This window comes from Ochotona curzoniae, unplaced genomic scaffold, assembly GCF_017591425.1.
Source record: "Ochotona curzoniae isolate NIBS_2020 unplaced genomic scaffold, NIBS_Ocur_1.0 contig_3190, whole genome shotgun sequence".
Taxonomy (NCBI): Eukaryota; Metazoa; Chordata; class Mammalia; order Lagomorpha; family Ochotonidae; genus Ochotona; species Ochotona curzoniae.
Genome location: NW_024465751.1, coordinates 9775087 through 9785578, shown reverse-complemented (window position 1 = coordinate 9785578; position 10492 = coordinate 9775087). Strand labels below are relative to the sequence as shown.

Genomic DNA, 10492 nt, shown 5'->3' with positions numbered 1-10492 from the left:
GTGACAACCTTTCCATGGTTCCTGATTGCTCAGATGGCAGTTTAAATCATATCACAAGCTTCTTCCAGACTAAGCCCCCTTCCACTTGGCAGCCTTTCCCTGCCACTCCCTCACTGTGTTCTGCACACACAGCCATACATTTCTCTTCTCAAACCCCCTTGCCCCTGCTGTTTCTTGCAGCATTTGCCCTACTTAGAATGAAGAATCTTTCCCCATCTCAACCTGGGACCGCCTGCCAATCTTTCCAGGTAAATCCCATCCAAGACTATTTTTCACTTAAATTTTGGCAGCTTATCAAACTAAATTAACTTCCCATCTTCAACAACTCAGATATGTCCCTACAACAAACTGCCCCAGCAGAAAGTTCTCATGAAGAGTATGTCCAGAGTCCAGCACAGTAGCCTAGTAGCTTAAGTCCTCGCCTTGCACTTGCAAGGATCCCATTTGGGCGCCAGTTCTAATCCCAGCAGCTCCGCTTCCCACCCAGCTCCCTGCTTGTAGTCTGGGAAAGCGTTGAGGACGGCCCAAAGCCTTGGGACCCTGCACCCACATGGGAGACATAGAAGACGCTCCTGGCTCCTGGCTTCAGATCAGTACAGCACCGGCCATTGCAGCCACTTGGGGAGTGAATCATTGGACAGAAGATCTTCCTCTCTGTATGACTGACTTTCCAATAAAAATAAATGAATAAAAAGTATGTCCCAAGTACATCTGCTTTGGCTCCTGAACTGTAAGGGAGCAAAGCTGTAATTCTGGGTTGGCACCTGCCAGCTTCTTGATCTTAACCAAGTGCTTCAATCCCTTTAAGATTCCAAAATAGTCAGGTGGGACAGCCACACCCCATACTGGGAGTGCTGGGTTCAAACACTTCACTTTAGATCCAGCTTCCTGCTGATCCTGGGTAAGTGTCACAGAAATGCCCAAGAGTAGACAGTGTGGATACACAACTAAACATCACATGGCACCCTGTAAATCCGCACATTGTTACGTCTGCTGGAATCTGTTACGTGAAACTTGTTTTAGGAAGAAATGCCTCGAGCACGCTACAGACAAACAGGACTTCAACTCAAAGCTCAGATGCATCCTCCTTCATTAAGATGAAACTTCAGGACTTCCACTCCCAGGAATTCATCCAGATTTTCTCCAAGGTGTGAACAAAACCTTATACTACACGTTCTGCAGTGTCCCTCACATAGATAAACAACCCCAGAGACCCCAAATGTTCATCAAGGGACAATTAGTGAACTAAGTGACAGCAGCATGTTACATAGAAACTTAACAAAATTTCAAGCTGTATATTTTAATCAACAATTTGTTTTTTACTAACAAAAGCATGAGTTAACAGAGAAGTCCTCTATACAAAGTAAGGATTTTTCAATTCATAACAAGAATCCACAGTCATATCTTGTCTTGCTTGCAAATCAGGAAAAAAAAAAGTTTGTTGTGGTAAAATTACACCAGAGAAGCAGGCAAGTAATGCGGACAACGGCAATACAAACACCACCTTCCCAAGTGTGTTGAACGGGAGACTTGGCTGAACACTGCGCCTTGAGCTGAAGCATTCTGAATACTTGCAAACCTGTAGGAAAACTTGAGCATTCTCAGGCAGGCACAGTTCTCGGAGTGCAGCCAGGACACCCCAGCTCACTCCCCACCAGGGATTCCTCTCAACACTGAGTGCACATGCAGCCAAGAGCCATGATGGCTTCTAAACTTCACGAGGAAGTTCCATTGTGGTTGCACGACCACAGCAAAACCCATGACAGTGAAAGCTCATACACACTCCTAGCACACACACACACAGAATCCTATTACATAAATGGAGCCTCAGAGGTCCACACCAACAAGCTCTATTAAAAATGAGAAGCTCCCTTCAAATGCCCACTTCCTGCTACGACACACATCCTGGCTTCAGTGGGGAACGACCAGTCATACCGCTGGAACACAGCGTTTGTTCAAAGCCTTTCTGTGGGCTCAAAGTATGGCAGCCACTCAACACTGCTCCCAGCAGTTTGCTCTCATAAGAGAAACACAACATACAATAACTGTGTGAAACACTGTGGCCTAAAAAAAAAACTTCGTAACTTTATTTGGTGAGGAGCCAAGCAGTGAGGGGCCAGGCTCCAAGCTCTGATGGAAACAGCCCATGTAGGAGAAGGAGCTGCAGGTACTTGAGCCGGTCAGGCTCACAGAGCTTGTACATCCAGGACTCAAATAACAAAGCACCTCAAACTCAAACCATCCAGAGCCATCACCAGGCCAGGTTATGCAATGATTCAATTGGATGAGCGGATATGGGCTTTAAAACATTATCTACACACAAAAAGAGCTGTACCTCCTCCTCACAATGAACTGCAATGCTTGACTAAAAAGGGGTTGGGGGGACACACACACCAAAGAAATACAATTTAAACAGGGTCTGAGGGGCTCTCCTGCAGCTTTCAGGGAACACACCCACGCCGAAGGAGAGTTAAATGGAACCCACAGCCAGCAGCCTCCCCGGAGAGCACTCCCTGCAGCCAGTGTGATGTGGAGCCTTCCAACACAGCACCACTCAACTATGCTGGCAACACAAGGCCAGGCTGCCCTGCACGGGAAACGCGAAGGGCCTGTGTCCACCACCGCTTGAATCTAGCCCCTGTGTTACAACTCCACCACAGCTGTAAGTACGTAACTTGGGGGGCAGATGCTTCGCAACACCCCCCTCAGCTCTCCTCAGTACGAATCTGTGGCCCTTGCTGGCCCAGAGGTGTTTTATAAAAACATCTGAAGACGTGGCAAACGGTCGCCACTGCTGCCAGTTCAAAGCAATTCCCAGGACTGAAGAAGCGCTTCATCCACTGCTTCATCTTCTCCCCTATTGTCACAGTTCTGCCGCCAAAGCGCAAAGGGGGAGAACGCGTGAACTGCTTCCTTGTGACCACGCCTTGGCAAAAATCAATAAATAAAGAGCTGTCAAAGGCAGAACCATCTTAAGGGCTTGGGAAAAGCAGGAGGGAGGCAAGTGTGCAAGGAGAGTCCTTCTGATTAGGGCTTGGTTACCCAACCCCACACACCCAGCTTGATGCTAAAAGCCCATCATTCAGACGAAAAGGGAAAAGGAAAGACACCAAAAAAAATCAAGTTTTGAAATTTGCGCAGTTGATATTTGCTCTTCATAGCAGTAAGAACTTGAATGAGAATTATGAAACTTGAGAACACTTGTATTTTTCTCCAGGATTTAAAAAAATCTTGTCTCATACTCAAAGACTACATTCAGTGTGGGTCAGGTCCAACAGCATTAGCTAGAATGCGGTGGTTAGGGACACCCCGCCCCGGGAGGAACGCCGTCTGAGTGGAGCAGCTGCTGGGCAGGTCAGGACCGTGCCTTCACTGGTCTCCAAGTCGGAACCCCTGGCCCCAGTTGTGTCTTCCACCTCCGGCGTTCTGATCAGCAGCTCGCCTCATGCTAGCAGGCGGCACACCAAAGCCGGACACCCCTCCTCTCCTGCTGGGCAGCCAGCGGTACCTGCAGCAGAGAGGAAAACAGGACGAGGAGAACAATTCAGGAGAACAATTCGCGTGGTTAGGTGAGGCCCAAGTGCGTCTCCCTCTCCTGAACCAGGCCAGGACCATGTTTTACTTCAGCACCTAGCTCAAAGCCCTGACCACAGATGGCACTTGCTTTGCCCATTTCTTAAGTCTATCAAGCTTTCAGTTAAAATCACACTCCAACATTTTCTTTTCTGATTATAAAAGTAATTCATGCAGAACAAAAATATTACACCCACAAGCCCAACCACCAGAAAGAGGGAGTGACAGCATCTTGGTATATCTAAATATGGATCAAACTGGATCAAAGGATGTACAATAAATTTCTTTTCCAAAGCCAAGTCCACAGGCTGGCTGTGTGCAATGCTTTCTCCTGAGTCCATCGGAAGGACTGGGAAAAAGGCTTATGACTTGCAGGATTAGGCATGTTTTAACACATAATCTGTCCTCTAAATGCCTTCTTCCCACTTCATAGGCAATAGGAAAGCCATGGCCCAAAAAGGTGCAAGGACTTCCCACCTTATAAAATAACGAGTCACACAACAGCTCAGAAAACCAAGTCTGTGCTCCCATTCTTGACCGCCTACATTATAAAACTGACAGGGGAAGAGCCGCTGTTAAGGCACTGCATGGAACACACACATCGCGGATTGGAATGTTTGGGCTCGAGTCCCAGGTCTATCCCAGATTCCAACTTCCTGCTGGGTGACATTACAAGGACATGAGTCCCTGACATCCATATAAGAGAGTTGGACTGAGTTTAGCCCGACCCTGTCCCAGCCCCTGTGGGCATTTGCAGAAATGAACCAGTAGATGGGAATTCGTGTGCAAACATTCTCTGTAATTCACTCACTATGATTAAAAAAAGAGTAAGATTTTTGTAAAAACTGAAAATGTGTTTTAACCTATTTCATTTATCAGATCTTCATGTTTAAAATTTGTCTAGAAACAGCATGATCTGATACCATGGATAAACCTCTCTTAGCAGCACAGGTGCCAAGCCATAACAGATACCTGCCCTTGGCACACAATGTTACACAGAAGACATGTGGACCTGTCATTCATTAAGGATTTACCTTGTAACAGGCACAGCACATCAATAAACTCATCAGAACCTCCCAGCCCTAGGAAGTACACACTACTGCTACAGGAAAAGGGAGATGAGGTTGGGTAAAGATCTTTTCAAGTGACAGGATTCAAACTCAGGCAGCCTGACTCAGGAGCCTCACACCGTGCCTGTTCTACTGACTACACCTATGCCTTCCAACTGGGATGGGGCAGAAGATATTCTCCTCCATACCTTCTTACCCTTCCTGCAAAAAAAAAAAAAAAAAAACCCTTTGAAGCAGAAAGTTTACTATGTATAAAAAGAGGGAGTTAACTACTTCCCCAAATGGAATGCAGACACCAATACATCAGAACTCCACAACTCAACTCTCCACACTCAGAGCCTCATCATTAAACCAACTGCATTTCTAAGCACTGGGTTCTCCACGCTCAAGACTCCTGGCACAATAATATTCCTCCAAAGTGCGTCACCAAACAGACCACTTTCCGAGGCCACACTGGAGCAGCCTCGCCTTGGTACTCACTCTCAAGACAATATGAAAACCATCTTCACTGCTTAAGCAGACAGTGAAATTAAATGCAAGTAATTAGGATAAAAAGATGCCCAATTACACATAATCAACAAAAATTTATGGTAATTTCAAGGCAGTTATTACTTTTGCAAGCAGCTACACTTTGTCATCTGATCTTTATGCAAAATTTAACAGAAGGGCTTTCTAGTGACAGAGAAAGCTCAAGTGGAAGGCGGGTTCCAGTGAGCTGCTGATTTTGCCACTAGAATCTCACTCACTTTGTTGCCTGCAATTGAGAAGTAGCTGCAAGCCGTTAAGTCAGAATATGGCCATTTAAAGAAAATAACTGTTGGCTGCTCCCCAAAGCACCACTTTTTTTTTTTAATTGATGCATCTGCCACCCTACTTGATAAACCTACACCAGAAATCCAAATTCGCTGTCACTATGTCCTTTGATAATTAGAAAGCAGACTGGTCATTTGTTTCTTTCGCTTGAAGGCAACCATGGCTCAGAAGAGAAACAAGTTTCTTTTCTTCTCTTGAAGAAACAGGAGGGAAAAATACCACACGTCCACCGGCACCGTGCTTTTCCGGAGAGGTCACAATAGAAACGCCTTTCAGAACCACAACCCCAGCTAGAAACGCACAGAGTGGTGCGCAGCAGGGCCCCGCAAGTCCTCCCGCCCTGAGTCCCTGCAAGAATGACAGGACTGCAAAGCAGAAGAACGAGCTGGAGGTGAAAGGGTCTGGTCTGCTTTTATCTTTCTCTCTCCTTTTTTTTTAAGCTTTTAAATGCAAGCTATTACCGCACATTTCCGACACAGGATTAGGCGTGACTGTCAGAGCTGTGACATGCAGACGACGACTGTGCCCGGCCTTTCTTCATTAGCCTTTTGCCATACTGACAGAACGATCCTACTACTCCCGACCTCGGTGTGTGGCTTCTGAGCCCGTCGAACTCCCGCCCCATGCCCACCGCTGGGGACTAGGCTGAGTGCCCACCGCTGCGCCCCGCAGCACACCTGACCTTCCACACCCTAGCAAACACGGGCTGCCCCTGCAGCTCACAGATGTGCGAACTGAAGCCTGGAGGCTTTCCTTAGCCACTCTCCCATCATCAAAACTGCCACATGAGGGAAATGGGTTCCAAACTCACATCTGCCTCAAAAAAATTCCAAGAGCCAAATGGCCCTGGTCTCCTCGTGTCAGTGATCCCTGACAACCAACCAGCAATCCACTACACACCCCTTTCTCCTGAACTCTGAGCAGGCCTACAACACCTCTACCATGTAGCATTTAACACAAAAATGTTTCCAATTACCAACCAAGTTGCTAAGCTCCTCCTTCCTCAGATGAAATCCCGGGGAGATGAGGGAGATGGGCCTGGCACCGTGGCCTAGCAGCTAAAGTTCTCATCTTGTATGCATCGCGCCAGGATCCCATATGGATGCCAGTTCTAATCCCAGCAGCTCCACTTCCCACCCAGCTCCCTGCATGTGGCCTGTGAAAGCAGCCAAGGATGGCCCAAAGCCTTGGGACCCTGAATCCACATGGGAGACCTGGAAGAGCTCCTGGCTCCTGACTTTAGATCGGCACAGCACCAGCAGTGATGGTCACTTGAGGAGTGAATTATCAAACGGAAGATATTTCTCTCTGTCTCTCCTACTCTCTATATATCTGACTTTGCAATTAAAATAAATAAATTTGAAAACATGGGGAGAACCAACCCTCTAAGACAAGAAGCACTGAGATCCAACCACAGCCCAGCGACCATGCCCTAGCCCTCCACTGCGCACAAGGCGGGCCTCAGGTGGTCCACCCTGCCCAGCGGGGCTGAAATGCTTCCTGCGACCCGTCATCGGGTCGGGAAAGGGGAGGGTTGACCAGCTAAAGTTGTACCCTGAAGGAGACTGAGTGACAGCTTCAATCTCTGGCTTCCCAGGACTGTGTAACTAGAGGATGTAGCACTTGTCGGCTCACACTCTTCCATCAGAAAGGAAGTAAACCCCACTTCTCAGGGAGCTCCCAGCAGAACACAGAACACAGGCAGCAGAATGCATACTAAAGGAGGGGGAAAGAACACTTACAAAAACTGAGGTGTGGAGAGAAAATTCCTTCCTCCCAAGTCCATCGGGTATCTGAACATTAGGAAGAAATAAAGGTGTCCAACAAGATTTCCAATTAGTTCATTGATCACCCTGTAAACAGAGAGTTGGGTTCAGTTAAAAACATCACACAACGAGACGTGTTGAGGTGTGACTCACGGCAAAGTGAGAGGCTCCCAGCCCCCGGGAGGAGGTGACAGCTCTCCGATGAGCCCCTTGGTTGTTGGCATGATGGCACGGGCATTCTGCAGCAGAAAGGAACCAAGAAGGCCACCAATCTTCATGCCCAGCCGTCCCCCTGACATCTCCCTTAAGGTCTAGTCTATCCTCCCAACGCTGCTGTGCTACTTCCTTCTTCTAGCAATGGGGAAACACAAAGCTCACTGCTGACTGCTAGTGGTCACCAATGCTGTTTATAGCCAAGTGGGAAAACACAACGGTTACCCGGGCCCAGCATGATGGCCCAGTGGCTAAATCCTTACCTCACATGTGCTGGGATCCCAGGTGGGGCACCGGTTCATGTCCCGGATGCTCTAGTTCCCATCCAGCTCCCTGCATGTGGCCTGGGAAAGCAGTCAAGGACGGCCCAAAGCCTTGGGTCCCTTCACCCATGTAGGAGACCCAGAAGCTCTTGGCTCCTAGCTTCAGATCGGCTCAGCTCCAGCCTTTGCAGCCACTTGCAGAGTGAGCCAACAGATGGAAGATCTTACTCTGTCTCCTTCTCTCTGTAAATCTGCCTTTCCAATAAAAATGAATAAATCTTAAAAAAAAAAAAAAGAACAAAAAAAGAACCCACAATGGTTACCAAAGGCAGAACATGGGAGTTAAGGAGAGAGACCAGACACAGCTCAACTCCTAGCCCTAGAGCTGCTTACACCCGTCCCTCAGCTCCTGCACCTTGGAGGGCATAAAGCCAGAGATGGTGAGGGAACACAGACCTTCACATCCACCTCCTAAGGTGTGCACAGAGTTCCTTCAGCTTCCCCATGGCTGACAAGGAGGTCACCTTAAAATGTCACAGACCCACTGTGACTGTGACACATCCTTCCCGTCTCCACCTGCAACATGACTCCCATCGAGAACAAGCCAACAGCTACAGAGTTCCCAACGTTACCCCTGCTCTGAACGCACTATGCTTTCACACAGCCTGTCTCCTCCTTCATTCACGCCTCCCTATCAACATACAGAAGCAGCTACGATCGCACAGAGCAAATGTGTCAGACATGCGAGCAACCAGAACTATTAAAATGCTGACAAGATTCTGCAGCAGAAGAAATGCGAGTTTGTGGAACAGCTGCGCCTCGATATCCTCCCTTCAAAATTCTGACTGCACACATAGAGACTTTCCTAAGGCTCTGTTCTAATTCCAAACCAACAGCTAGCAATCAGACTCTACACGGCCAAAACTTTAGCGTTGTGAAATCCCTTAGAAAACTGCTTTCCATCTGCAAGCCTCCCTATTGTGTGACTGGAAATGCTTTAATAGAAGAGGTAGTAATTGTATACCCAGGTCTTAGGAGAGTCAACTCAGACACAAATGGTTTATCCTTGCTCCAATGGGAGAGGATGCCATATCTAACAAGGAACTAAACAACCAATCAATGTTAAATACCCTTAGAAACCTGCATTTTAATCAATTACACTGCAATGAAAATTATTCCTCACATATATGCTTCTAACATATCAATGCTTTGACTTAAGGTTTTATAGATTAAGGAAAGAAGATTCACATAGGTTTTCCAAGGATTAGATCCCAATTAAATAAAGCTATCATCACTTACGAGCCTCCGATGATATAGTTGAATCCAAGGATAACCCAGGGTAAGTAACAGGCCTAATTAAAAAAAAAAAAAAAAAAGATAATAGGTGAATGAGAATGCACACAGCCAGGAGGGGGACTGCAGGGAGAAAGGCTATGCTGATGGGCTGGCTGGGATCCCCTGGAAAGCCCTGCAAACCTTTTCTCATCAAGCAGGCAATGCCCTCACTGGGTCTAATACCCTCTCCCTAGACCCACTCTCAGTGTTTTTGTACAGGATCCTGGACCCAGAGTTTAGACACACTTCGCACCCTGCTGCACGAACAGTAACAAACACCTAGGATGCTACCGAAAACACGGCCCATATGCCAAGCACACTGAAGACTCCAAACAGAAGCCACCATAAACTAAAACACCCCAGCTTCCTAGGTCCTTCTGCTGCATCTTTTGTATCTTTAATTTTTATTTCACTATTTCATTCACTCTGATATCTCAAACTAACACTCTTCCAAATAAGCTTTCAGGAAAATTCAACATTTGAGCCCCTCACCAAATTCAACACACTACACTAAGAATTAAGGGGGCTGTGAGGCACTTCACAAATGAGTAAAAAGATTAACACATAACAAGGCTGAATGTGGTAAGCATCACAAAAGAATCTCAAGTACCAAAAAAAGCCAAAGACCAAGAGTAATTCCATGCAGGAGCCTCACAAAACATACTCAGCATCAACTCAAATGTTAGAATGGGCAGGCATCACATGAGGAAAAACAACTGAAAAGATGTTGCAGGTGGAAAATGGCGAGAAGCACTACAAAGCTTAAAAAAAAAGTAACAAGGAATGAGAAAGTATTACAGATTTTCAAAGGCAAGATTCTTACACACACACACACACACACACACACACACACACACACACACACACACACGCACACGCACACGCACGCACACGCGCAGTAGGGAAGTCCTGACAGTTAACAAAGCTCTTTGGGACTGAGGTGCAAACAGGGGCTTGCCCACAGTATACTGCTCTGCAGTGACCTCTTCTGGACTATTCAGAAAGAACACCTCTGGGCTGAAGAGGGGTTTCTGTGATGACAAATGAAAAGGCTTTCCAACTCAGGTAAAATACCTTAAATCGTGTTCCAAACCAAAATGACACAATCATGTCTCTATTCAGCTGGGCCCAGACATAAAGTACTGACATGATCAGAGGAATCATCAGCAACTGCAAGAGAAGTCAATATAGTAAAGTTAGGCCCAAGGCGCTAGAAAAACAGTCTGCTCGGCTTCTTAACCCCTCCCCCGACAAAAAAAATCCTCACATGGGCGTTCAAAAGCAAAAGGTAACTCCAGGGATCAGAATCACAAATTGGGGAGTGGCTGCTGGGCCTAGCAGTTAAAGGACGCTGGCATTCAACACAGTGGAGTGAGTCAGTTTGATTCCTGGCACCAGCTCTGGATTCACTTTCCCACCAACGCAGACCCTGCAAGTCATGCCTCAAGTTACTGAGTTT

General features: G+C 47.0%; 1 protein-coding gene across 3 annotated transcripts in view; it reads right to left on the bottom strand.

Moving 5' to 3' along the window:
- Window positions 1–1284: 1284 nt before the first annotated feature.
- DERL1 (derlin 1) overlaps window positions 1285–10492 on the bottom strand; it is a 31710-nt gene continuing 22502 nt past the window's right edge. For 2 of the 3 annotated variants that reach the window (XM_040979358.1, XM_040979359.1), the window contains exons 5-8: window positions 10108–10203; window positions 8998–9050; window positions 7199–7309; window positions 1285–3508 (exon numbers count right to left, since the gene is read on the bottom strand). In XM_040979358.1, the coding sequence (XP_040835292.1) occupies window positions 3370–3508; window positions 7199–7309; window positions 8998–9050; window positions 10108–10203 (399 nt within the window). In that variant the 3' untranslated portion in view covers window positions 1285–3369. The remainder of the gene's footprint in view (window positions 3509–7198; window positions 7310–8997; window positions 9051–10107; window positions 10204–10492) is intronic. The other variant, XM_040979360.1, reaches the window with a different exon arrangement.